Here is a 27,946-nt window from a genome sequence, read left to right as displayed (position 1 = left end):
GAAGTTCAACCATACATTTCTGATGGGTATAAAAGAGAAAAAACTATTGGTAGGTAAGTTTTATTTTTCATATAGCACAATGGAGTATAAATAAGAACAATATTTAGCAACAGGAAACTTTACAAAAGCCAAGTAAAGTACAAAATGAATTTGAAGCAAACAGTTAATAGCTCTGATATTGTTAGCCTCAAGTTTAAACAGACTTCCAATAAATACAAAAAGGTTGGTTTGTCTTCACGGTTTATCTACAATAAGGCCCAGACTGTGAACATTTACATTTGGTCAGAAATTGAACTGAAGTAGAAAAAAAGTGACATTTAAAAAAAGATTTGATAGTAATTCTTAATACAAAACATCAAGACTGATATATAAAGACTGGTTGGAGAAAGATTGATGATCTCTAACCACATTTTTTGTCAACCTAGTTTTAAACAAGGGAGGAAAGAACTAACCCATGACCCCCTAACCCTTTGTGTAAACTTCCTGAAAACAAAATCTACCAATCCAATCACACAATCCACCAATCCAATCACGAGGCAAGACACTGGTTAAACGCTTGACCCTGTCCCCCACAAACATACTCAAAGTAGAAACCTACTCCTGTCCTGTATCCATACATACTTATGAACTGCACGAAACAGCACATTCACAGGCTAAATGCGAGTGCAGAAGTGCAGAAAACGTAACGCTAACTTGTAGATCTGAAACCAATGTCACGGCTGAAACCACATGGCGGGAACCTGGTCCAGACCCCCCCCGGGGGAACTACGTAGAAACGCCATGACTTCACCTCCGTTTGACCATCAGAAAACATCTACAGACACAGCCTAAGAGTGACACGGCGACCAGTATCACCGCTGACCCCCCACCCCGGCCCCTTAGTAACCATATCCCTGGTGGTAGCCGTCCTGGTAACCGTCATAGCCATGCTGATGGTGGTAGCCGTAGCCCCCGTACTCGTCCTCTGGGCAGCGCATGCCCAGCGACTGCTGGATGGCCATCTCCTGCCTGCGGAGCTGCATGGAGTCCACCAGGTCGTAGATATTGGCCATGGACCACATGGGGCTTGGGTACCACGACTTGACATTGCCATCCTTGCCCACCAGCAGCATGGAGAAGTACTCAGGGCTGATCTGGAAGTAGTTGCGGATGTCTTTTACCAGGGAGGCCGAAAGGCCCTCGCGCTCCACTGTGGCGCTTCCTGTGGGGAGAGGGATGAATAGAGATCCAGTCAGTCAGTAGGCTGAGGAACGCTTGACAGCTTTGAATGAGGAGGTGGACAGGGATTCTCACGCTACCACCAAGTTGCACGGCTCTAGAGATACAGTGCAGTGCATAAAAGGCTTGGTTCTTTTGTCTCTGTTCTCCACCACAATGGATTTGAAATGAAGCAACGGCTAAGGAGTTAGAGACTGTCAGCTATAATTTGAGGGTGTTTAAAACCTTAAATCACAAACTGTTTACGATTCAGCCCTTTTTTTTTCTCTACGTAGCACACCCCCCCCCCACTTTAGGGGACCAAAAGTATGTAAAAACAGTAGCTTTTTCTGGGCATTTTTGCCTACGGTCTTGTCTTCTACAAGTGAAACACATCCTCAACCGGATTCAGATGGGGTGACTGAATAGGCCAGTCAAGAACATTCCAGGCCTTGGCTCTGAAAATGTCCTTGGTTTGTCCAGGCCTACCTCCTGGAGAATGACAGTTCTTTGTTAGATTTACTTTTATTTATTTTTTGAGGATTTTTTGGTCATCCACTGTCGAGGTCTTCCTTGGTTTAGCAGGTCATTTGACAAACTATTGCGTTCTTCTTCCTCATGTACTGAACCGTTGATTTTGGCATGCCTAATGTTTTAGCTGTCTATGATTTATTCTCACTTGCACTGACACTTATTTGGTCCTGATGTTGTCAGACACCCCCAACCGACTCCAAATACAAATGCAATGACTAGAATGAAGACTAGACATTGACAACCCTCTTATGCATGCTCTAGTGTTGCAAACAAACACACCTGCCTAATAAGGGACTGCTGTGAAGCCAAAAGTACTTTTGGTAACCTTAAGTGGGGTATATACAGAATGTGCTGTAATTTCAAAATACTTGTGTGTGCATTCATCTGTTAGGGTCCTGCTCAGTTTTGGGCAGTGGAAATATCCTCAACCTCTCCCCGTCCCGGCATCCCAGATCCATTGTCCCCCGCTGTAAAACCACCACCGTGCTCAAGAAAAGCTCCCCACAGAGCTCATAGGAATACTATTTGGCGAGTGGGGGGAAATGAAAGAGAAGGTTTACATATTTCCTCCCCGAAAAGCCAGGCCTCAGCAGCTGTGTGCTTGTTCAGCTGTAAAGGGTGTGTGTTTGGATGAAGGGCCCACTGTGTGTTGGTGATGTGGGCTGCAGCATCAGCATGCTATTGGGGCTGGTTCCCCCGCCACAGGCCAGGGATCTAACGGTGTCCTACATAGCCTGGAAAGTGGACAGAACAAGGCGCTGGGCTATAGGAACACATATATATATATATTTTTTAACATTTTGAAGTACACATATTATCAATTGCATACATTTAGTGCCTATTCCGCTTGACCCTGTTTTGCTGCAGGGGGGAGGAAAGGGGATGACTGGGTGGCCATGATGGCATGAGTGCCAGATTGGACACCCCTACTCTTATGATCAGTTCCATGGGGTCTTCATTGACCAGAGAGTCAGGACACACATTTCCATCTGAGAGGCGACATTCTCCTCAGGGCAGTGTGCCCTATCCTGCCCTGGGTCATTGGGATTTGACGTTTAGACCGGAGGGAAAATTGCCCCCTACTGGCCCTCCAACACCACTTTCAGCAGGGTAAGGATCCAGGGATGCAAGGTGCTATGACTCTGGGGAAGGTGAGTGGAGTTAGGAGGCTGGGCTATAGAGACTGGGACCACAGAACACAGTAGAAGTTAGGGTGGAGGCTGGGCTATAGGGACTGGGACCACAGAACACAGTAGAAGTTAGGGTGGAGGCTGGGCTATAGGGACTGGGACCACAGAACACAGTAGAAGTTAGGGTGGAGGCTGGGCTATAGGGACTGGGACCACAGAACACAGTAGAAGTTAGGGTGGAGGCTGGGCTATAGGGACTGGGACCACAGAACACAGTAGAAGTTAGGGTGGAGGCTGGGCTATAGGGACTGGGACCACAGAACACAGTAGAAGTTAGGGTGGAGGCTGGGCTATAGGGACTGGGACCACAGAACACAGTAGAAGTTAGGGTGGAGGCTGGGCTATAGGGACTGGGACCACAGAACACAGTAGAAGTTAGGGTGGAGGCTGGGCTATAGGGACTGGGACCACAGAACACAGTAGAAGTTAGGGTGGAGGCTGGGCTATAGGGACTGGGACCACAGAACACAGTAGAAGTTAGGGTGGAGGCTGGGCTATAGGGACTGGGACCAGGGATGCCAGGAGTAGGTGATGGGCTGGGTTACTGTGTTCCTAAAACAGACATTCAACATCATGGGTATAAACAGAAAATTGAATAGAACCATTTTAACTTTGCACAGTCATGTCTTGTATGCACACATTATGAACAGGGGATGCTGATACAACTCGTTCTTACCGTTGATTGGATAGAGCTCCAGGACTCCTCCCTGGTCCACGGCCTCTGTGCCAACTAGTTTCAGGATGGAGATGTGTCTCAGTCCTGGGTCACCATGGAAACCATCACCATACAGCCAATCACAACAGAGAAGGTACATTGCCAGCACATTAGAACCACAAAAACAGTAACCTAGAACATCAAGTACTGGTCAGGTTCTCCCCCCAAAAATCTGAAAAAGATCAGACAGTGACACTTCGCTAGATTCCATCAGTAGGTACTTTTAGACTGAAGGTGCTCCTCAGAAAGAAACTCACTAAGCCACTAAGCTTAGTGGCCCGTCCGCAATGCTACCTGCTCCCCTCGACGATGCTAACGATGATATCAATGCCCGTCCGCAATGCTACCTGCTCCCCTCGACGATGCTAACGATGCTATCAATGCCCGTCCGCAATGCTACCTGCTCCCCTCGACGATGCTAACGATGCTATCAATGCCCGTCCGCAATGCTACCTGCTCCCCTCGACGATGCTAACGATGCTATCAATGCCCGTCCGCAATGCTACCTGCTCCCCTCGACGATGCTAACAATGCTATCAATGCCCGTCCGCAATGCTACCTGCTCCCCTCGACGATGCTAACGATGCTATCAATGCCCGTCCGCAATGCTAATGATGCCCCTCCGTGGTTGTACCCGTGCCCCTCGACAATGCTACCTACGCCCCTGCGCGATGCTACCAGCGCCCCTCCGAGCTAGCTGTGAAAACACAGAGGGAATGTTAAGGACATTGATGTCCTGCTGGGCCAGACAGCTGGCTCCTCTGAAGACCACAGTAACCTCTCCAGGGGGAGAGTAGCCAAGAGCTGAATACTGCGGTAAGAACCCAACTCAGCTAGGAGAAGGCTTTGTTTATCAGAGGCCAGGTTAGAACACACACACACACTTGTGCACACAAGCTAACCTGCAGCAGATGTAGACGGTGCTGGGAGCGTTTTGTTGACAGTGTGTTCTTGGGATCAGGCCCTAGTGGAGGCATTTTTAAAACTACTGATATACAGTACACCTGCGTCTAACCAACGGGAGTGCTGTGTGTGTGTATTTGGTGTTTTTTGTTTATATGTCGTCTGTTCCCCAAAGGGCAACACTTTCCACTGTTTAGCACATCTGCAGGCCTGAGCATGACAAAAAATGACTTTTTGCAAATCCAAAAATGTCAAGTTAATCATAATTTCTTTAGGCAGACTATCCCTGTAAATTTGAAAGGATGGAATGTATGTTGTTTGATTCTAACTCAAATGCTAATATTTACCCAGGTTACAGGCTTGACTTGTTAGAGCATACAGCTGCTGTTGATAGGCCCATTCTTCATCATTGGGGGCGGAGATTACAAACAGGCGACGCCTCCAACGGAACCTGAGAGAAGAATCCAAAGAGAAGAATAAGGTTGTTTTTTTTGCGGTATATTGTATGTCTCCAAGGCTTGAACCAACCCTGTGTGCAAAGATTTCAATTTGACCTTTGACCTCTAGATTTGATTTACATTTTATTGAATTGCCAACTAATACACATTTTGTGTGTGAAAGCAAAAACACATTTAGCACGACACTGGATTTAGTGAATAAAGAAGTAAAATGACAACCGATTACTTTTAGTGAATCCAGTCAGTCAAGGACATTTCTGTGAAAGGTAGGACCATAGCCAATAATCCAAGAAATCGGTATAAAAGTAGTGGAAACACACACACAGACACACAGACACAGACAATCACAGACACACACACAGACACACAGTCACACAGACATGGTCACCCACACACGCAGACACAGATTAACACAGACACACAAACACAGACAATCACAGACACACACACAGACACACAGTCACACAGACATGGTCACCCACACACGCAGACACAGATTAACACAGACACACAAACACAGACAATCACAGACACACACACAGACACAGATAAACACAGACACACACACGCAGGCATTCGCAGACACATACACAGACACACACTACCTAGATAGGAAGTTCTCCAGGGATCTGGGTTTGTCCTCCTTCTTGCAGACCACTCCATCCCTCCTCTGTTTCTCCATCTCTGGGATGCGTGAAGAGAAAGTGTCCATGTAATCAAACACAGCCTTCATGGCGATGGGGACCTCATAGGATTGCTGTCAGAGGCAGAAACCCATCCACAGAATTAACAGGAGAATACTTTTTTAAATGCTGTTACTATGTTATACCAATTACAGTATTCCTATCCTATACCAACTACAGTATTCCTATCCTATACCAACTACAGTATTCCTATCCTATACCAACTACAGTATTCCTATCCTATACCAACTACAGTATTCCTATCCTATACCAACTACAGTATTCCTATCCTACACCAATGACAGTATTCCTATCCTACACCAATGACAGTATTCTTATCCTATACCAATTACAATACTCCTATCCTATACCAATTACAGTATTCCTATCCTATACCAATGACAGTATTCTTATCCTATACCAATTACAATACTCCTATCCTATACAAATTACAATACTCCTATCCTATACCAATTACAATATTCCTAACCTATACCAATGACAGTATTCTGATCCTATACCAATTACAATACTCCTATCCTATACAAATTACAGTATTCCTATCCTATACCAATTAAAGTATTCCTATACCATACCAATTAAAGTATTCCTATACCATACCAATTATAGTATTCCTATCCTATACCAATTAGTATATCTAACCCATACCAATTACAGTATTCCGATTAAAACTATTACAGTATTCCTATGCTGTACTAATTACACTATTCCTATGTTTTACCAATATACCCTATTCCTATTCTATACCAATCACAGAATTCCTAAAAATCCTAGAAATCCAAGAAATCTATAAACCAGGCTGCGAGCCGGGGGACCTTCACAGGCAATTTCTGCAGGTTTCTGATGAACCCAACCAGACTAGTGGGCCGTGGTGTTTAACACTACTCGGTTCAGGACATGATATTTCCAAATATCAGTATCATTTTGGGGAATCTCAGTGATGCCAGCATGAAAATACTATTTAATATAATACAGTTTATGAAAATATCACAGTTTATGGAAATATTACAGTCACTTCTTATGCTCTCACAAAAGCACAGCCACAGACAGAGACAAGTATACACACAAAGTTAGGACCTTCACACACACACACACACACACACGCAAACACACGCACACACCCACACACACACACACACAGCCACAGACAGAGACAAGTATACACACAAAGTTAGGACCTTCACACACACGTGCACACAGACATAGTGGCACATTAGTTTTTTTCCAAAATCCCTTCCATAACCACACCCTGCCCTGTGATACTAATAGACTGTACTGACAGCAGTAGAAGATTGGCTGCACACTGGCCTCTTTGTTGAATCCACCTGAAAACAGCCTTGCAATTTAGACTGGCACACACACAAATATACACACACACACAAGTATACACAACACACATATACACACGGAAACATATATATAAACACACACACAGCTGTTGGGTGAATGTCATGTTGTGTGAATTGAACTGGTGTTTAATCGAAATATGATGTTTACATTGTGGTGAAGGCAGGTTAGTCTTTATAGAATATACAGTATGGTGAGAGGAGGTCAACCATTATAAAATGTACAGTATAGTGAAGGAAGGTCAACCATTATAATATTTACTGTATGGTGAGGGGAGGTCAACCATTATAATATTTACTGTATGGTGAGGGGAGGTCAACCATTATACTACAGTATGGTGAAGGGAGGTCAACCATTATAATATTTACAGTATAGTGAAGGGAGGTCAACCATTATAATATTTACAGTATGGTGAGGGGAGGTCAACCATTATACTACAGTATGGTGAAGGGAGGTCAACCATTATAATATTTACAGTATAGTGAAGGGAGGTCAACCATTATAATATTTACAGTATGGTGAGAGGAGGTCAACCATTATAATTTTTACAGTATGGTGAAGGTAGGTCAACCATTATAATAGAGTATGAAGTAAGAGAGGTGAAACTGAAAGGGAGAAACATAGACACCATGTCCCAACCTTGGCTCTTATGTCAGTGTCGGTGAGGACCATGTAGAAGTCGTTGGTGGTCATACTGAACTCCTTCCTCAGCTCTGTTATCAGATCCTTATTCTCTAAGTCTTCCTGTCGAAGACCCTTCATTGGTTTGTCGTTCTCTGGGAGGGGAGACAGAAGGAAGGTAAAGGAATCAGAAAGGGTGGACAGAAAAGAGAGGTAGAGAGAGAGTCGGGATTGGAATAGAGAGATGCAGGGGTAGAGAGAGTAAAGAGTCAGAGATAGATAAAGGAGAGAGTATGGTAGAGAGAAGAGAGGGACAAGTACAGAGAAAGAGAAAAAAGAAAGAAACCATTGAAAGCTTAATAAAATAAAATAATAAAATAAAAAAGACCCTCCTATTCAGAGCAACTAGCAATAAGGACAGAATTTTCAGGTAAAGAGCAAACCACGGACATTGGTGAAATAGAGACATCCATTTCAACATATGCCTTCTCAAAAATATAGTCTAACATATATTTTTCCTCATTCCCAAATGTTTGTTGAGGCAGTCCTGATTGCATCGCCTACATACCAGATCTCTTTCCATATTCCTTTGTTTTGACTGGAATCCTACCCAAGACCACAGTTCTATTCAATATGAGGGAATGAAAGGCCATTTGTTTTCTTTGTTTAATGTTTTGACTGGAAACTCGTCAGTCTCCCGACCAAGGACACGCAATGCATCCTGATTTGACAGATATTACATAGACTCCATATTTTGGCTACCTAAACTAATATCTCTGGCCAAATGCCAAAATGTCGGTGTTCCATCTGCTAGGTCAGGTGTAACATCAACCCCCCCCCCCCCCCCCGAAAGTAGGCTGAAAGGTTCTAGAACCTTGAGGGGGTGTGGCTAGACCGTGCGGGGGTGTGGCTCAACCCTTCCCAGCTACAAACCATCTGGTCATTGTCAATGGAGGAAATCAGGAGGCTCCGGGGGAAGCAGGCTGGTAGTAAAGCTGGAGGAGCTGAAGAAGCTATGGAGAACGTAGCGGGAGAAGCTGAGGAGGCTGGAGAGGCGGACATGAATGCTGCCTTCACCGCCGCTCAATGACGACCTGAGCACTCACCCCCCCACATCGCCCCCTGGAGGCCGCCCGAAACACCGCCACCACCCCAACACAGTTGTTTTGTGTGATTACTCGCTCGCCTTCTGCCCTTCCACTTCTACTTTCTTTAATAAAACGCCCTCCAGGGCCCTGAACACGTAGTGTCCGCTCTGTGCCCCCCCGTTGCAACATGTTGAGAAAGAGAGAGTACTGAGACAACAGTGACTCGGCAGACTTCTATGGCGCCGTCTCCCAACAAAACAAAAAAACGACACAACGTGTTATCAAACCCACAATTAACCCCTTTTTATGATTTATTTTTTCCTCAAAATGATTATATCTGCAGCCTAAATGTTTTCCAAGGAAAAGTAACAATGCTTCCATCTGTGCTGAACAGGAATTCAGCCGGGATGTGTCTTGGAGATGTGTCTTGGTAACATGGCTTGGAGGAGATGTCACCACCCCATACACAACCCACACAGCTTTGGACAGTACTTTAGTGATTCCCCAGCTCCCACTGCTCCTCCAAATATCAGCTCCATGGTGCTTCACTGGAAGCCAGGTGGGGTGTGCTGAGAGACATGGGAGTGCTGTCCCTGTCCTTGTCCACCTGGTCATACTTTTGACCTAGTCTAGAATCAAATAGACTCTGGATTTAGCCCAGAGAAATGTATTTATTATTCTAATTGGACTCCTAATATCTCACCCGGCACAGCCAGAAAAGGACTGGTCACCCCTCTGAGCCTGGGTCCTCTCTAGGTTTCTTCCTAAAATTCGGCCTTCTTATGGGAGTTTTTCCTAGCCACTGAAATTCAACACTACTGTTGTTTGCTCCTTGGGGTTTAAGGCCGGGTGTCTCCTGTAAAGAACTTTGTGACAACTGCTGTTGTAAAAAGGGCTTTATAAATACATTTGATTGATTGATTGAGTACGTGGGAAGGCTGAACACCAGGTGGGCTGTGGCATTCTGGGTGAGTTGCAAGAGTCCATGACGGAACCCATGCTCACACACTCACAAACACACACTGACCAATGCCTCAAAGTCTCCATTGCATTCCAAAGTAAGGATGATGTCGTCTTTTTCCCAGTATAGACCTTTGAAAGGATCATTTACTGTACACACATGCACACACTCACACTTACACATCAACCCTCAGAGCAGTGCTTAGAACATGAAACCGTCTAGGTTCGTAACGTGGGCCGGGTGTGACATCACCTCAAAACTCTTTCCGTCATTCTGTCTGTGGAATTATTGGATCAGAAAGACTAATGAGGTTTTACACAGTAGACCTGTGTTCTGACTTTAATACAGTTTCATACAGAAGGCCTGTATCTTGACACTAACACTCCTTAACTATAATACAGTTTCATACAGTAGGCTTGTCTTGTGACACTAACACTCCCTAACTATAATACATGTTCATATAGTAGCCTGTGTCCAGACATGAACACTCCCTAAATACAGGCTGGAAACAAATGTGCATTAGAACTCTCCTAACATTTTTGAAGGCCAAGCCCAACTCACTGCACAAACCTGATTATTTCAAAATGTGTTTGTACTCTTGATTCTTCTGAATAGAAGAACTTAAAAGAAATACAAAAACTATTATTGTAGTAAAAAGAAACTACTATAGTAGAGCTTGGTAAATCTGTAAATCTGTGCAGAGAGGACATTTCACCAGTCCTCACCTTAACAACAGAATTAGCCTCAGATTTAGAGTTACGTTTAAGCATGAAGAATTAGGTTCAGGTCAGGTTACTGAGGTTAAGGTTAGGGTTAGGTTTATGGATTATGTATGGTACTAAATGGCTCACTTTGATAATAAAAGCACCATTCATGTGTGTGTGTGTGTGTGTGTGTGGGGACCTAACTATTTACAGCGCATACAGGAGCTACAGAGGAAGCAGACTATCCCCATGTCTATGATGATCAACTAGGAAGGCATTCAGCTGGGATCTCACCCACCACATAGCACATTGCACACACATGACACACACACACACACACACACACAGAACCTACACACAGAACACAAACACACTCACAGAACACAGAAACACTCACAGAATACAGACACACACACACACACACACACACACACATATTCACGGACCACAGACGCATACAGAAAACACACACATAGGCAGAACACACACAGAACACAAACACATACACAGAACACACATAGAACACACACACACTCATAAAAGACAGACAAACACACAAAACACACACAGAACACAGACACACACAGAACACATACAGAACACAGACACACACAGAACACATACAGAACACAGACACACACAGAACACAGACACACACGGAACACATACAGAACACAGACACACACGGAACACACAGAACACATACAGAACACAGACACACACAGAACACAGACACACACGGAACACATACAGAACACAGACACACACGGAACACACAGAACACATACAGAACACAGACACACACAGAACACAGACACACACGGAACACATACAGAACACAGACACACACGGAACACAGACACACATGGAACACATACATAGGCAGGCATACAGACACAGACAGAAACTGCAGTGTTACAGTAAATGAGGTTAGCGTGTGTGGGAGGATGTTCCTCTTGCTCAGTTTTTTGGCAGAAAGAAGAAAATAAGTCTGGTTAATCCGAGACTTAACAGAGACACAACCATGATTGCAAGCTGGATAGTAGACTGGAATAAACAGATAATGTATCAGGTAATTTTATTTAGACTGCCGATTCATTTTTTACCAGACCGCTTGGGAAGAAAAAGTATAACTCGCTGAAGATCCAGAAGCTTCTGCGAATTTCCTGGTCAGATTTTGTATTTATCCCTCACACACCGTTTACTGAGTACACTTGCTGAATGTTATTCCTCATCAAGAGCGTTAAAGAAATATCACCAGTCCATCGACTGCTTGTACTGCATACTGCTATTTGACATATCATTGAATTGGATAACATTACTTTGAACAGCCCATCTGTTTCCTGAGGCTGTATAGGCAGTGGGTTGTTTTCTGTGTTCATTCTAATGGTTGCATGTCTTTTATAATCTAAAATGTTCAGCAACAGGATGAAGAGATGTGGGCATAAGTTATCAGGTTGACGAAACCAGAACAGCGCAGCAGGAAATGTGAAGGCAGGGAGGAATTCAGCAGTAAACAGGTGAGGTAGTTAGGGGAGTGGACGAGCTGGAACAAGCCTACTCCAGCAATAGCTTAAAGAAAGACAGGTTTTGGATCTCTAATGAACGAAATATTCAGAGATATCGTCGGATAAGTTATTGATCTAAAATCATTTTTGTTTACTGCACCAAACTAAATTCGCTAATCATAACAACATATCAAACATACTGTTCTTTCTTCTGTTTGTTGAAACCAGTTTACCTGGTTTGGAATTAATAGGTAGAAATAACACAAAATCACTTGCTCACATTTCAAAATCAAAGTCACAGGACCCAAGATTTCTAAGAGGAGGCATTACATCTCAGTACAGACTCACTCTGCCACCGATCACTATCAGAACACTATTACTATCACTAAAAGCTATCACTAAGAGAACATTGTTCACTCCAGAGCTATTACTATCAGAACATAATTTACTTCAGAACAAGCACTGTCAGAACATTGTTCTCATCAGAGCTATCACTAAAAGACAATTGTTAATTTCACTAATCAAAAACACTTTTCAGAGCTATCAAAAACAGAACACTTAAACTTCAGAGCTATCAAAAACAGGACACTTAAACTTCAGATCTATCAAAATCAGAACACTTCTAAACTTCAGAGCTATCAAAAACAGAACACTTTTAAACTTCAGAGCTATCAAAAACAGAACGCTTTTAAACTTCAGAGCTATCAAAATCAGAACACTTTTAAACTTCAGATCTATCAAAAACAGAACACTTTTGAACTTCAGAGCTATCAAAAACAGAAAACTTCTAAACTTCAGAGCTATCAAAAACAGAACACTTTTAAACTTCAGAGCTATCAAAAACAGAACGCTTTTAAACTTCAGAGCTATCAAAAACAGAACACTTTTAAACTTCAGAGCTATCAAAATCAGAACACTTTTAAACTTCAGATCTATCAAAAACAGAACACTTTTAAACTTCAGAGCTATCAAAAACAGAAAACTTCTAAACTTCAGAGCTATCAAAATCAGAACACTTCTAAACTTCAGTGCTATCAAAATCAGAACACTTCTAAACTTCAGATCTATCAAAATCAGAACACTTTTAAACTTCAGAGCTATCAAAATCAGAACACTTTTAAACTTCAGATCTATCAAAATCAGAACACTTTTAAACTTCAGAGCTATCAAAAACAGAAAACTTCTAAACTTCAGAGCTATCAAAATCAGAAAACTTTTAAACTTCAGATCTATCAAATTCAGAACACTTCTAAACTTCAGAGCTATCAAAAACAGAACACTTTTAAACTTCAGAGCTATCAAAATCAGAAAACTTCTAAACTTCAGAGCTATCAAAATCAGAACACTTTTAAACTTCAGAGCTATCAAAAACAGAACACTTTTAAACTTCAGAGCTATCAAAAACAGAAAACTTCTAAACTTCAGAGCTATCAAAATCAGAACACTTCTAAACTTCAGTGCTATCAAAATCAGAACACTTCTAAACTTCAGAGCTATCAAAATCAGAACACTTCTAAACTTCAGAGCTATCAAAATCAGAACACTTCTAAACATCAGAACTATCAAAATCAGAACACTTCTAAACTTCAGAGCTATCAAAAACAGAACACTTTTAAACTTCAGAGCTATCAAAATCAGAACACTTAACTGCAGAGCTATCAAAAACAGAACACTTTTTATTCCAGAGCTACTCCCTTGCCCTCAGCATAGGTCAATAAAACTGATCTCACGTGTTGTTTGAGGATGATATGTTTCATATGAGCCTCCAAGAATGCAGGCAATACCATTTCTAGTGGATGTTCCAAGGTTATTTTTCTACCACATGTTTCTCTGAAAGTGCAGACAGTGAATCTTATGAACCATATTTGTCTATCATGGCTGTTAAAACTTGTATGTCTCTCACGGTATTAACCTCAGGAAGATTAATTAAGACATGTTTTCAGTACTCCAGTCTGTCTCTTGTCTCAGTGTTCATTATCTTAAAAGTTTACCTTTCTTATTTTCATCACCAGGCTTAGTTTAATACTGATGTTCTTATTTACACTTCCCATTTTTGGCTATTCAGGGGTGTATAGGCTTAATAACTGGAAAGAGGTATCTTGCAAAGTAAAGCGTCCTAAAACCTTTGGATGTTTGTAATGTTCTCTTTGGTATTCCAGGTTTGATTTGCCCTAAAGCAAAATATATGGACCCCTACAAAAGTTTTAATCAGTTACAATTAACACTTAGAACTTTGCAACACCATTTTCTGAGGTGACTGGATTATTTTTGTGCTTTATCAAACCATCTCAAATAGATACCCTACATATGTGCAGAGGTCATTCAGCCATGTACACACACCTGGTATGAGGTAAGAGTGGTTGGGATAACAGGCCTGAACCACATTCGTTTTCATCTCTGGCAGCCAGAAGAGCACGGCCACGGTGTCACACTGTCATCCTATGAAATGTGTTCAGTGTTATTGTGTGAACCTCTGTTGACTCCATACAGACACATGGGAACCTTCTGTTTGGGATCCCTAGGGGGGTGAAATGGGGATAGAGCAGAAAATACAACTCAACAGGTTCTTATTGAATTCCAACTGGTCCTCAGCAAGAAACAATAACACGAAAGACTACAACCGGGGAAACCTAAAGAGCGGAGATGATTTGAACTGGATTTGAACTGAAGTATCACTCTAAAGACAATAAGTAAGTAATAAGTTATTACCAATGTACTGTCTCCAGACAATAGATCTTGTGATCTTCTCCTAAGCTGGAACCTGTCTTCATTTAACTCTGATGTAACATAACCCTCAGTCGCCTCTGGGCAAGCAAACGTTTGACACAGAGTGCTGTGATGGTGCAAGGCAGGTGTATTCAAAGATGGTGTAACGGGGAACAGGAGCAGCGTTGCAAAAGAAAAATAGGATTCAAAGGAGGCGCACATGTCTTTAAAAACAATTTTCCAAATCTTTCTCAGATTTACATGATCACGGCCTTTCCTCGTCACAACCAATCCGCAACGTGTTCCCTCTGACTCACATCAAGCCGCTCTGCTTCTTACAACTGTGCTCGCTCAAACAGCTAGTTTCCCGGCAGGACACATGCTGTAGATTAACTTATTCATGGGGCAACAGCCCCAATTACGCTTGCGGTCACCTGACCTACCACAAGGAGTCGCTAGAGCACAACAAGGGCCGACCAGATATCCACCCGAGCGAAGCCAGTTTGGCCGTCCTCCGCTTGACCCCAGGCACCATTGGAGTGTCGCAACCAAGATTCAAACACCTGGCCACCAAGGAGCACCTGTACTGCAGGGCAGAAAAAACACCTACCCAGCTGGTAGTGGTCTATCTTCATGGTGGAGTTGGTGAGAGGGCCGAAGATGGTAATGATGGAGACCTTCCTAATGGCCATCTCACACACTGTCTCCAGGTACTCGTCTCTCTGCTGTGTGTACATATTGCTCTCCTCGCTGGGAGCCGTGATGATCTGGTCCCGGGAGACACGGAGAGACAGGGTTATACATACACGCACACACACACACACACAGATGCTCAATTCAATCAAATCCCTATTACAGTGTTTACACATTTGCTAATTTTCCAGATGCTCAAATGAACTCACAGCCTGGTCTGTATTGAAACCTAACGCTGTTATGAGGCTGACATGCTTTCATTGTTCAGGATTAGAAGTGTGTGGGCAATGGGAAGGAGGCTGTAAATAAAGACACTGTGTGAACAATTTTATGGCAGATTTAAATTAAATCTAGCCCCGACTGAATTAAGCTCTCTCTCACACACTCTTACTACACCAAAATGGTCAATTAGTACTGTATAGCTGTAATGACAGTACTTGGTGTTTTACTACACAACTATTATCTATTAGTACTGTATAGCTGTAATGACAGTACTTGGTGTTTTACTACACAACTATTATCTATTAGTACTGTATAGCTGTAATGACAGTACTAGGTGTTTTACTACACAACTATTATCTATTAGTACTGTATAGCTGTAATGACAGTACTAGGTGTTTTACTACACAACTATTATCTATTAGTACTGTATAGCTGTAATGACAGTACTAGGTGTTTTACTACACAACTATTATCTATTAGTACTGTATAGCTGTAATGACAGTACTAGGTGTTTCAATACACAACTATTATCTATTAGTACTGTACAGCTGTAATGACATTACTAGTCAGTTTAAGCCTCCGTTTCCAGGTGAAGGATGTTAGTGAAGGTTTTCATGGACTATGTAAACCGGAAAGCTCATCGGCACTTCCTGAAGCGCAGCAAAACTCTCAGCAACCTGGGTGCTAATATTAAGAACCTAAATCTGAATCCATGAAGTTTCTTAATGAAGTTGCTATGTCCGTTGGTTATCAACATCACACAAGGTTCATTCGACTTTTTATGTCCCCGACTGAAGATCCTGGCTATTCCCCAAAACGTAGCTAGGGGAAACGCCTAGCCTTACCACCAGCCGTCTCCGGTTCTCAAAGTAGTCCAGGAAGGAAGCCAAGGATCCCCTGGGAGACAGAGGCCTCTTGGTGGGTTTATGATACTCCTCTTTCTCCTCATTCTTCGACACCTTCTTAGCGTTCTTCTTTCCGTTGTTTTTGCCCTCCTTCCCGACCTTTGACCCCTTCCTCTCTGCCTTCTCCTTCTTAGTGGCCTTGTCCACTCTGCCGTTCTTTTTCTTCTTCTTGTCGGTGCTGTCATGTTTTCCCTTGCCCCTCTTGGCTGGGACGACCTCTGTGTTGACCTCCGTCTTTGACTCTGGGTCGCTGGCAGTGGGCTGGCTCTCCTCATACTTCTCCTCATACTCGTTGTTCGACACCTCCACAGTGGAGAGGAGAGAAGGACGTAGGCGACATTTATTGATTGCAAACAATGTGTGTGAGATGCAACAGATTCCATGGTCAACAAAACGCAGCACACAAATGTTACTTGCCAAGTACATACCTTTCCATTCTTCCTCTTGGTAGGTTTGCCCTTGGTGGGCTTGTTCTGCGTGGGTGCTACTCCGGACAGCACTCGGCCACTATGGTCCATGCCCTCTTTGTCCGTACGGTTCTCCCCAGATGGGGTGGTCTTGGGCAGGTACCTCTCCCTCTCCCGGCGGCTGTAGGGGTCAGGTGTGGTCCGAGAAGCAGGCAGCCAGTGTGGGGTGGTCTGGGCTTTTGTGGGCCTCTGGGTTCTGGTGGTAGTGGTGGAGGTCTGTCGTGTGGTCGTAGGACGTTTTGTCGTGGTCGTTGTGGCTTTTGTCGTGGTCGTTGTGGCTTTTGTCGTGGTCGTTGTGGCTTTTGTCGTGGTCGTTGTGGGTTTTGTCGTGGTCGTTGTGGGTTTTGTTGTGGTCGTTGTGGCTTTTGTCGTGGTCGTCGCTTTCGTTGTTGTCGTGGCAGCAGTGATGGTAGGTCTCCTTGGTGGCTTCCTCACGGTGGGTTTCCTTTCAGGTGGCGGATCAATCTGTCCACCTGCTTCAACTACCATGCCAGAGTCTCTGCCCTTCTCCTCCACCTGACCCTCTACTCCCGCCCCTTTGCACTTCTGGACGAATCCCTTCTGCCTGATTTTCTCCAGCTTCCTTATTGGTGCCTGGTCGATGACCTCATACATGGCCTCCAACCTCACTGGATATGGGTACCTTTCTTCCACTTGCAAGGTTTTCCTCAGGAGCACCATGCCAAACTTCCCTGGACGAGACACAGGGACACATTTCATTTCCTGAGTGAAATAGATTAGCTGACATGTTTTTGACATTTTAACCTGCATGAGGGACAAATATTCTGCCCTTTAGCTATTTTAAACATAATTAAATATGGGTTTTATTATCGGCCTACCTGCAAAACAATCTGGGTAATATTGTTTAATTCAGCAATTTTCTGATGTTTTTGTAAAGCCCTTTTTCTATCATCAGTTGTCACCAATTGCTAAATACTGAGTTTAAAACCCCACAGAACACAACATTTAATTATTCTGCTTTTTCATTTGTTCTCGGGTGTTACAATTTAAGGTTGCTTGTGAGTTTTTGCGCTTGTTGCAGTAAAACCATTTGTGATTCTTCTGAAGCTATGGAATGTGATGCTTGAACTTGGCTTTTCCTAGGAAGCACTCTGATATGAAAGGAGTCTGTTGACACAGCAGCATCCTGAACTCTGTTGCACATATCCTAGCATCATCTAAGTTGAATGTAGACACTTCTTTTTTTGTGACATCACACTCTAAATACTGTCCTGGCATGAAGCTTTCAGGCATTGCGTTGACGGAGAGTATTGCATTGGCAATCAAACCAATGTGCTTCGTCAGAGTTCAAATTTCTGGTTGACAATATTACCTAAAATGTTTTGGGTTACCGGGCATTTTTCTGGTCTTGTGAGTGAAATCTTTAATGTGGGGGGAAATCTGTGCAACTTCGGGGCACGCAATTATTGGGAACAAAAAGGCTGTACCTTCTTTAAGTTATGGCTTTATACAGTAGCCGATACTTGAAGCCTGTAAGAGTTTCCTAGAAACAAAACATATAGAGAAAATACTATTGCATGTTCACATAAAAATAGATGTTGACCGAAATTATGTAGTCTATGCATAGTGTTTTATTTGATCAATTGTGACTTTAATAATTAGCCTAATTTGCATAACGAGTGTTAAGAACCTCTAAAACAGTATCTCATGAACCGTTCAATCTAGGGGGACCAAAGCAACTTTATGTGACATGTTTAGGCTATCCCAACTTAGAATTCTTAAACTTATATTAATTCACGTAATTTGCACAATTGATGTTAATTCATTATGTAAATATGTAAATTCTATTGTTAGATGTAACAATGTAAGGGGTGTTGATGCCTGGGAAAGTATACATCTAGATGAATACACACTTTGTTAACACTTTCAGATAGTTTTTCCCTAACAGGGCGGAAATGTATCATAGTCTCTCATGAACAATCCACAAACATTTATTAGGATTTAAGTGCCTGAGTTTGACCAATATTTTTCTGACAGTTAAATACGACCTTTTTCTGAAAGCATATAAGAAACATTAAAACATTACAATAACTTTGAGGTCCAAATGGCACCTTTGAAGTCCAAATGGTAGTAGGAATGACCCTGTTATGACTAAATTCATTTTACAATTTAAATTAGCATAAATGTATCCACTAACAGCATGTCTTCAACTTTTCAAGCTACAGACTCCAAGCCAACTCTGTTTCTCACTCAGGGCCGGTTCTTAGTGACAGGGCACCGACCGTTAGGGGAGGAGGTGACCCACATCAAATGTTGATGGAGCCAGAAAAAGGCTAGAGCCGGCACTGTTCTCACTATTAGGCTAGGCTATCATAGGTACGAAGTTATATACTTTTCAACTTAAACCAACTTTTGTAAATATATTCATTGCTATCCCGCGCAATTTACAGAAGCAATTAAGGTTATTTAGCCTACACTGTCTTAATGGGCAGATTGCAATTTGTCACCATGTAGGCTCAGAATTCTAACCAGCTACCTTTACTGGCTACTGGTAACACAAAGAAGGGTTGACATACAGACACATTTGTAATTAACGAGTAAAAGTTGCAGCCACTAATGTTAAAACCAATCTCCCTCTACGGGGTGCTTAGATCTACTATACACTGGATAGAGCTGAGGCTAGGGAACGATTTTCATGCTGGGTCATGCCTTTACCTTTCTCCAGTTTGAGGAAGGTCATGAGGCGGGGGATTAGCGCGGTGTCCAAAGGTTCCTCCATCACTTTCCCCTCGTTGGTTATCCGCCTCACCTTACCGCCCATTTCTCCCTCCTGGTGGAATATCACGATCTGCTGCACGTGCCGCTCCGCCAGCTCACAATACACGTCCGGCTTCAGCAGGGTCATCATAAGCCGGTAGTAACCATCCGAGTCGTGCGGGGCAGAAATCACCAGTACGCGGTTTTTTCCCGCGAAGCTCGCCAGGAGGTTTGGCGAGCCTGCATTGCTCGGCATGCGGGTTTGTCTGGCCCTCGCCCCGGGAATGCCTTCATCCCGAAGCATGCCTGGCTGGAGGGGAATTCTCCACCCGGTTACTCTCCTCCCTGCTGCCCCTGCCAGCGCTCCGCCTCTCCTCCTCGGCCCAGCCCCTGCACTGGCCCGAAAAACAGAGCCCTGGTCGTTCTGTGTGTCCACCCCCCACCTGGCAGTGAGCCTGGAGGGTACCATGTCCGAGCCAGCTCCTGGGTGGGTTCCTTCCCCTCCGACGGTGCGCTTTCTGTCGGCTGCACCCGGTTGCAGACGCCCGGAGATGAGTCCGGTATGTCGGCGTAACGGCATCCGTCGAAGGTGCGTCTGTTTGTCTGCGTGTTCTGCCAACGCTAGTACACAGAGCAGGAAAAGCCCCTGGACCAGCGTTCCTCGCATTATGGCAAACTATCAACTACAATAAACAACCCGACAGAGAAGAATATCCAATAATGGACATGGGACCTCTGTGCGTCTTTAGTGCATTTGTTTCAATCAATAAAATGTTGAGTGCATTACATGAGTTCAAGAATGAGGCGAACACTTGTCTTTCAAAGCATGGCTCTTTACTTGTAGCAGTGGAACACAAACTAATTCCAAACTCCACTTTCACCAACCTATCATCCTGACAGCTGCAAGAAAACGCAGACAGGGAAACTCACCAACGATGTCGGAAACTATCCAAACCAGGCACCCATTGAAGGAGTCAGCAATTCCAGAAAAATATTCCGGGTAATTAGAAACCGTTATTCCAAAATTCCAAGTTCAGGTGTCCAAGTAACCACATACATCAGGAATAGGCTAGACGCTGACTTTACTCTTCTGGGATTTAATATTGTTTAATGTCACTAAGCCCGTCCACTCCAAATGTAGGCTACGCGGCATGTTAACATCCAGAAGTTAGAAAAATGAATCTGTCCCAAAAATGAATCCGTGTTATTGAATTCCCTGAACTTGACCGTTATCAACGTAGTTTTCAACTACTGAAAATAATCCAAATGTAAAGCATGCGCAGAGAAAACCTCTCGTCGCGATTCAAGAGAAAAACATCAATAGGTTGTGGCTCTATAAAGAAACGCGTCTATCTCCCTACACCCTATTCCTCAACACTGAAAGCTAGTCCGGTGAAAACCTGCCTCCGACTGTCCTCGCTGACGCGGTGGCGCTAGCCTGGACCAGCCCAGGTTGCCAGGTTTGACTTTAATCCCTTTTATAGATATTTAAATCTTTCTTTCTGTCTTTTGTGAAACCTTTTTTTTTTTTTTGTAAGAACGGTTGTACATAGAAATGTCATAATATCTAATATTTATGAAATAAACTTACGTTTACTGTTTAATTTTATTGTGTTTGCAACATGGCAACCACGGTGGAGAGCGCTCCCTTGGAAAAGAAAATGTCGTGGTTAATGACCATAGCGAATATCCAAGGTCAAGTAAAATCGTGCAATAAGGTCGAACAAAGAAGGTCTTGAGTTGACCTTTCCTTCACCATATTCATTCCCTTCGAAAAATTCCATAATTGCCTGTGCTTTCACTAGGAGATGTTCCAAATGGCATGGTAATATATAAGCGGTGCATTTAAACTGAATGGACCTGGGTCATTTTGGAACCTAGAGATGTGGAGAAGGTATACTCTGAGTCTTTGGCAGTAGCTGTTTTTTCTTCAAACCATTTATTATTCCTGAGCCTTCCAGTTTTGTAAATATGATGTGGAATTATAATGTGCCCCTCTATGATCCTCATTCAGCCCATCATTTTTGTAACCTCATAGTTTCCGGTCATTGAGCTCATGGATTTTATAACCTGGTCCATTTCCACATTAACCCCCTGCCTAACTGCAGGGGGTAGACAAAATAACAGAAACACCTAGTACACGTTTTGCCTTCAGAACAGCTCCAATCTTTCTCAGAATGCTTTCATACAAGCCTTGGACTGTGTGTAGTGGCACCATTCGTCTAGAAGGAATGCCTCAATTTCTTTGAGGAATGCAAAAACCTGAAATTTTCTTTGACTCTGCACTCCAGAACTTCCCATAAAGGTCCAATGGTGTTCAGATCTGGTGTTTAGGGCGGCGATGGACAGCGTCATGACACCATATGGGTGTTCAAAACCACCTTTGTCATGTGCCTTTTACTCAGGAGTGGCTTCCATCTAGCCACTCTACCGTGAAACCCGTCTTTATGGTTACTTAGTTTGGTTGGACGGCCAGCTCCAGGAAGAGTCTTGGTGATTCCAAACTTCTTGCATTTCACAATGGCAGAGCTGCCTGTGCTACTGGGAACTTTCAATGCTTCAGCAGTTTTTTTTCCAAGTGCATCTCAGAGAGAGACCACCAGAGATTCCCATGGATGTCTTAGCTTGGTTTCTAATCTTATGTGCAATGTGAACTGTGGGACCTTGTGTAAATGTGTGTACTTTTCTAAATCATCTCCAATGGATTGACTTTGCCACAGGTGGACTCAAGTTAAAGAGACGTGTCATGGATGATTGAAGGACAAACAATGCATCTGATCTGAAGTATGCGGGTAAATGTTCTGAATCCTTGCCTTATGTACACAAGATGCTGTTTTTCATTATCAATTAATTATACATTTTATAAAATAAAATGTTCACATATATATTTAATCAATTATTAATGAAGTCTATAACACAGAAATATTTATAGGCACGGTGTGATGGTCCAGCCTGGAACAAACAAACATGCAACAAAAACCAAATGATTCACATTCGATCAATTCAGATGGTGTCTCCCTGTTTCTGCTAATGGATATTTTGGAACAGAAGAAGCCTTTGCACTACAGATGACATTTTCTGGGTTAATGGTCATTAGGAGACAGATTTTGCATGGGGTCAAATTTAGTTAACATTACAGTTGTCCTGACAGGGACTAATGCTTATTGTTTAAAAAGAAGAAAAGCTATTAGTGTGTCTGTTTGTGTGTCTCTGTTTGTTTGTGTGTCTCTGTCTGTGTGTTTCTGTCTGTGTCTTTGTTTGTCTGTGTCTTTCTGTGTGCCTCTGCCCGTGAGTCTGTGTTTCTCTGTCCGTGTCTCTATGTGCCTCTGTCTGTATCTCTGCTTGTGTGTCTGTTTGGGTGTCTCTGTGTTTGTGTATCTCTGTCTGTGTGTCTGTTTGGGTGTCTCTGTGTTTGTGTATCTCTGTCTGTGTGTCTGTTTGTCCATCTCTGTCTGTGTTTGTGTGTCTCTGTCTGTTTGTCTGTGTGTATATCTCTGTCTGTTTGTCTGTGTATATCTCTGTCTATTTGTCTGTGTGTATATCTCAGTCTGTTTGTCTGTGTGTCTCTGTGTGTGTTTGTGTGTGAGTCTGTGTTTCTCTGTCTACGTGTCCCTGTGTGTTTGTGTGTTTGTCTCTGTCTCTGTGTCTGTCTATGTGTTTCTGTGTGTTTGTGTCTCTGTATGTGTGTATATGCATGCTTGCATGTGTGGGTGCACTTGAACAGAAAATGCAGTTAGTCTGGAATCACTCCCTGATTCTGCCCAAACCCTCAATCCAGCTGTTTCCTGGTCTGGGTTTGTATGCACATGTGTGTGTGTGTGTGTGTGTGTGTGTGTAACCTCAATAATAAGGACCGGATGGGAATTAAAGTACATGGTTTGGTTGGAGTCAATACAGGCTGATTTAATGTGTGGCCAGTCTCTGGCCTGAAACTCCTAGTGATTCTCTAATCCATGCTAGTGGTAATTACAGTACATGGGGCGTTTTCATGCGCTGGGGTTTGATTCAACGGGGAAACTAAACAGAGTAGCTAGGCCTCTTCAACAGCTCTCAACAGCATCATGAACTCTTTAATGTGGGTCAAAGCTGGCTAACTACAGTCTGTCTATGGTGGAACTAAGCAAATCGCTATATGAAGCCTTTTGGAAGTGATGTGAGTTAGGAGGTAGATGTGTTGACCGTCTGATCAACTTGAGTTTGGAGGTAAATGTGTTGACCTATTGTCCAATATGCTTCAGTTAAGTCGCAGAGTGCCTGGTTTGAGCCACACCAGTATACTGCACACAAGACAAGTGTCATTCCAGCGAGCTGGGTACATGGCTTCATATTTGCAAGGCTGCAGGGAAAGACAGATTTCTGAAGATATATAACATGTGTTTCCCAGCTGGCAGGGGTCTTCACAGGCCCTTCAACCTCTCCCTGACCCAGTCGAGAATATCAACATGTTTCAAGTCGATCACTATTTCCCCGGCACCCAAGAACGCCCAAGCTACTTGCCAAAATGATTGCTGTCCGGTACCACTCACATCTGTAGCCATGAAATTGTGTGAAGGGACGGTCGTGGCTCGCGTTAACCCTGTCACCCCAGACACTGGGACCAATCCAGTTTTACAAAGCCCTTTAAGCACCAGCAGTTGTCGGAAGGAACCTCACCCAGCCTGAACCCCAAAGATGAATGTTCATCGACTACGACTCACACTGTTGTACGGAAACTCACCACTGAGCTCAGAGCCCTGGGACTGAACACCTCCCTCTGTCAATTCATATTGGACTTCCGGCTGACAGGCTGACCCCAGGTGGTGAGGGTAGGCAACCACACGTAACAGGAAAACAAACAAACTGATCATGGATCCACACGGACGGGGCTGAAGTGAACTGTGATTTCGTGCCAGAAGAAAGCATGGGAGCAATGGGATCTATAGTCAAATGTATTTTCTTGATTACAATGGAATCCATCTTCTAACAAGACATCCAAATAGCCTGTCGGCTTGAAGGTGGCATTTAATTGTAGTTTCAGAACTTGGTGAACCATTTGTCTCATGTCATTTGTGTGTTCTCTGAATGTTTTGTGTGTTGATAGATGAATACAGGATCTTGACATGTGTGTCACCTCATATTTTTACCCCGGTAAATAAGGAAATCACTTGAGAGTTACCAAATACTCAGATGACGAACTATTAGATTTGGTTCACAAGATGCCAGTAAGGGTGATACAAGTTTTTAAGAAAGATATTTCTTTTTTTCCAAACCTAAAGCCAAGATTTCTCTCAAATTCTTTATGCTATAGTTCATACAAACAACAGTGCACTTTTTTTGCTAATCTTTACCAAGGGGTCCAATAATTCTGGAGGGCATTGTATTTTTGTTATGTTTTGATTTATGTTTGGACCCCAGGTGGCTGCAGCTAATGGGGATCCTAACAAAATACCAAACAGCCTTTCTGTCTCAATCTCTGTCTCTCTCCCTACCTTCTGTCTCTTTTTTTTCTTTCCATTGTTCATCGTAAAGGTCTCGTCAAGGTGTGACACTTTTCCTCAATTTCCTCGGATGGCACCACACATAGGAACATGGAGCAGCTTGGTGTGTGTGTGTGTGTGTGCATTTAGCTTGTGTGTCTGAGATTTAGCTTGTGTGTCTGAGAAAAAGTGTGTGAGTGTGTGTTCCTAAGGTGCTCTCTGGTGTGTCAAAGGGTAACGTTCACTGGGAGCCGGCACTCTCTCTGAGGGCATCAGTAGAGATTCCATCCTGTAAGACTGTAGTTTTACCCTCCATTTGGGGAGTCAAAACTGTGACCAGGATGTTAATCCAGACAGTTTCTCAGCGCAATCCATGTTCTTTAGGTGGTATTGGCCATCTCTGCTATGTGGTCACAAATGGGACTTTCAAATTGGGATTAAATCTGTGCACGTTACACAAACATCTATATAACTACACATACATCCAGACCTCTATAAAAATACACGTACATCCACATAACTACACATACATCCAGACCTCTATATAAATACACGTACATCCACATAACTACACATACATCCAGACCTCTATATAAATACACGTACATCCACATAACTACACATACATCCAGACCTCTATATCACTACACAAACATCCACATAACTACACATACATCCAGACCTCTATATCACTACACAAACATCCACATAACTACACAAACATCTATATAACTACACATACATCCACATAACTACACAAACATCTATATAACTATACATACATCCACAAAAACTACACAAATATCTATATAACTACATGGACATCTATACAACTACACATAGATCCAGACCTCTATATAACTACACACAAATCTATATAACTACACATGCATCTATATAACTCCACATACATCTATATAACTACACATGCATCCAGACCTCTATATAACTACACACAAATCTATATAACTACACTTACATCTATATAACTACATGTACATCTACATTACTACACATACATCCAGAACTCTGTATAAGAACATGGACATCTATATAACTACACATTCATCCATATAACTACACATACATCCAGAACTCTGTATAACTACACATACATCTAGACGTCCATATTACTACACATACATCTATATAACTACACACACATCTATATAACTACACATACACTCATCTAAAGGATTATTAGGAACAACTGTTCAATTTCTCATTAATGCAATTTTCTAATCAACCAATCACATGGCAGTTGCTTCAATGCATTTAGGGGTGTGGTCCTGGTCAAGACAATCTCCTGAACTCCAAACTGAATGTCAGAATGGGAAAGAAAGGTGATTTAAGCAATTTTGAGTGTGGCATGGTTGTTGGTGCCAGACGGGCCAGTCTGAGTATTTCACAATCTGCTCAGTTACTGGGATTTTCATTGCTCAACCATTTCTAGGGTTTACAAAGAATGGTGTGAAAAGGGAAAAACATCCAGTATGCGGCAGTCCTGTGGGCGAAAATGCCTTGTTGATGCTAGAGGTCAGAGGAGAATGGGCCGACTGATTCAAGCTGATAGAAAAGCAACTTTAACTGAAATAATCACTCGTTACCACCGAGGTATGCAGCAAAGCATTTGTGAAGCCACAACACGCACAACCTTGAGGCTGATGGGCTACAACAGCAGAAGACCCCACCAGGTACCACTCATCTCCACTACAAATAGGAAAAAGAGGCTACAATTTGCACGAGCTCACCAAAATTGGACAGTTGAAGACTGGAAGAATGCCTGGTCTGATGAGTCTCGATTTCTGTTGAGACATTCAGATGGTAGAGTCAGAATTTGACGTAAACAGAATGAGAACATGGATCCATCATGCCTTGTTACCACTGTGCAGGCTGGTGGTGGTGGTGTAATGGTGTGGGGGATGTTTTCTTGGCACACTTTAGGCCCCTTAGTGCCAATTGGGCATCGTTTAAATGCCACGGCCTACCTGAGCATTGTTTCTGACCATGTCCATCCCTTTATGACCACCATGTATGTACCCATCCTCTGATGGCTACTTCCAGCAGGATAATGCACTATTTCACAAAGCTCGAATAATGCATCATTTCACAGTCATCAGATCTCAACCCAATAGAGCATCTTTGGGATGTGGTGGAACGGGAGCTTCAGGCCCTGGATGTGCATCCCACAAATCTCCATCAACTGCAAGGTGCTATCCTATCAATATGGGCCAACATTTCTAAAGAATGCTTTCAGCATCTTGTTGAATCAATGCCATGTAGAATTAAGGCAGTTCTGAAGGCGAAAGGGGGTCAAACACAGTATTAGTATGGTGTTCCTAATAATCCTTTAGGTGAGTGTACATCCAGATCTCCATATAACTACACGGAAATCTATATATTAATAATACATACTATATATATAGTGTGTTTCAATTACCCAAAGTCGCTTTACAAATCAAACAATTTTCTAAGGTTCGGACCAAAGACAAGACAAATTAAAGAAAGAATGAAATCCGGATTCGGTGGGGGTGGGGGGGTTCTTAAGTAAAGGCTTTGGTGAAGAGGTGGTGCTTGACGAGAGACTGAGATGGTGAGGGAGTCAGACATCGCGGACTGCTTAGGGTAGGGAATTCCAGACCCTAGGAGCAACCTGAGAGAATGCCCTCTAACCAAAGCTCTGGAGCTGGTATCTGGGGATGGCAAGATGACCAGCTGTAGTAGAGTGAAGTGAATATATGGGTTGGTAGGAGAATAGAATTTCAGAGAGGTCAGGGGGACAAGGCGGTAAAACATTTTTAACTGTTGCTTAACATTTCCTAGTGTTGACTTACATTTACAAATGTACA

The 27,946-nt window shown here is 43.0% G+C and overlaps 1 protein-coding gene across 1 annotated transcript; it reads right to left on the bottom strand.

The window, feature by feature from the left end:
* Positions 1-44: 44 nt before the first annotated feature.
* ccdc80 (coiled-coil domain containing 80) lies at positions 45-21,038 on the bottom strand. Its single transcript, XM_013139201.4, has 9 exons — positions 19,600-21,038; positions 16,885-17,615; positions 16,397-16,759; positions 15,247-15,403; positions 7,688-7,824; positions 5,603-5,754; positions 4,887-4,990; positions 3,598-3,681; positions 45-1,201 (listed from the first exon to the last, which is right to left on the bottom strand). Exons 1-9 carry the CDS (start codon positions 20,306-20,308, stop codon positions 879-881), a joined length of 2,760 nt encoding a protein of 919 aa, XP_012994655.4. The 5' UTR covers positions 20,309-21,038; the 3' UTR covers positions 45-878.
* Between the last annotated feature and the right edge of the window lie 6,908 nt (positions 21,039-27,946).

This window comes from Esox lucius, chromosome 20 (genome assembly GCF_011004845.1).
Source record: "Esox lucius isolate fEsoLuc1 chromosome 20, fEsoLuc1.pri, whole genome shotgun sequence".
Lineage (NCBI taxonomy): Eukaryota > Metazoa > Chordata > Actinopteri > Esociformes > Esocidae > Esox > Esox lucius.
Note: the sequence above shows the minus strand (reverse complement) of the source record. Positions and strands in the feature narration are given on the sequence as shown.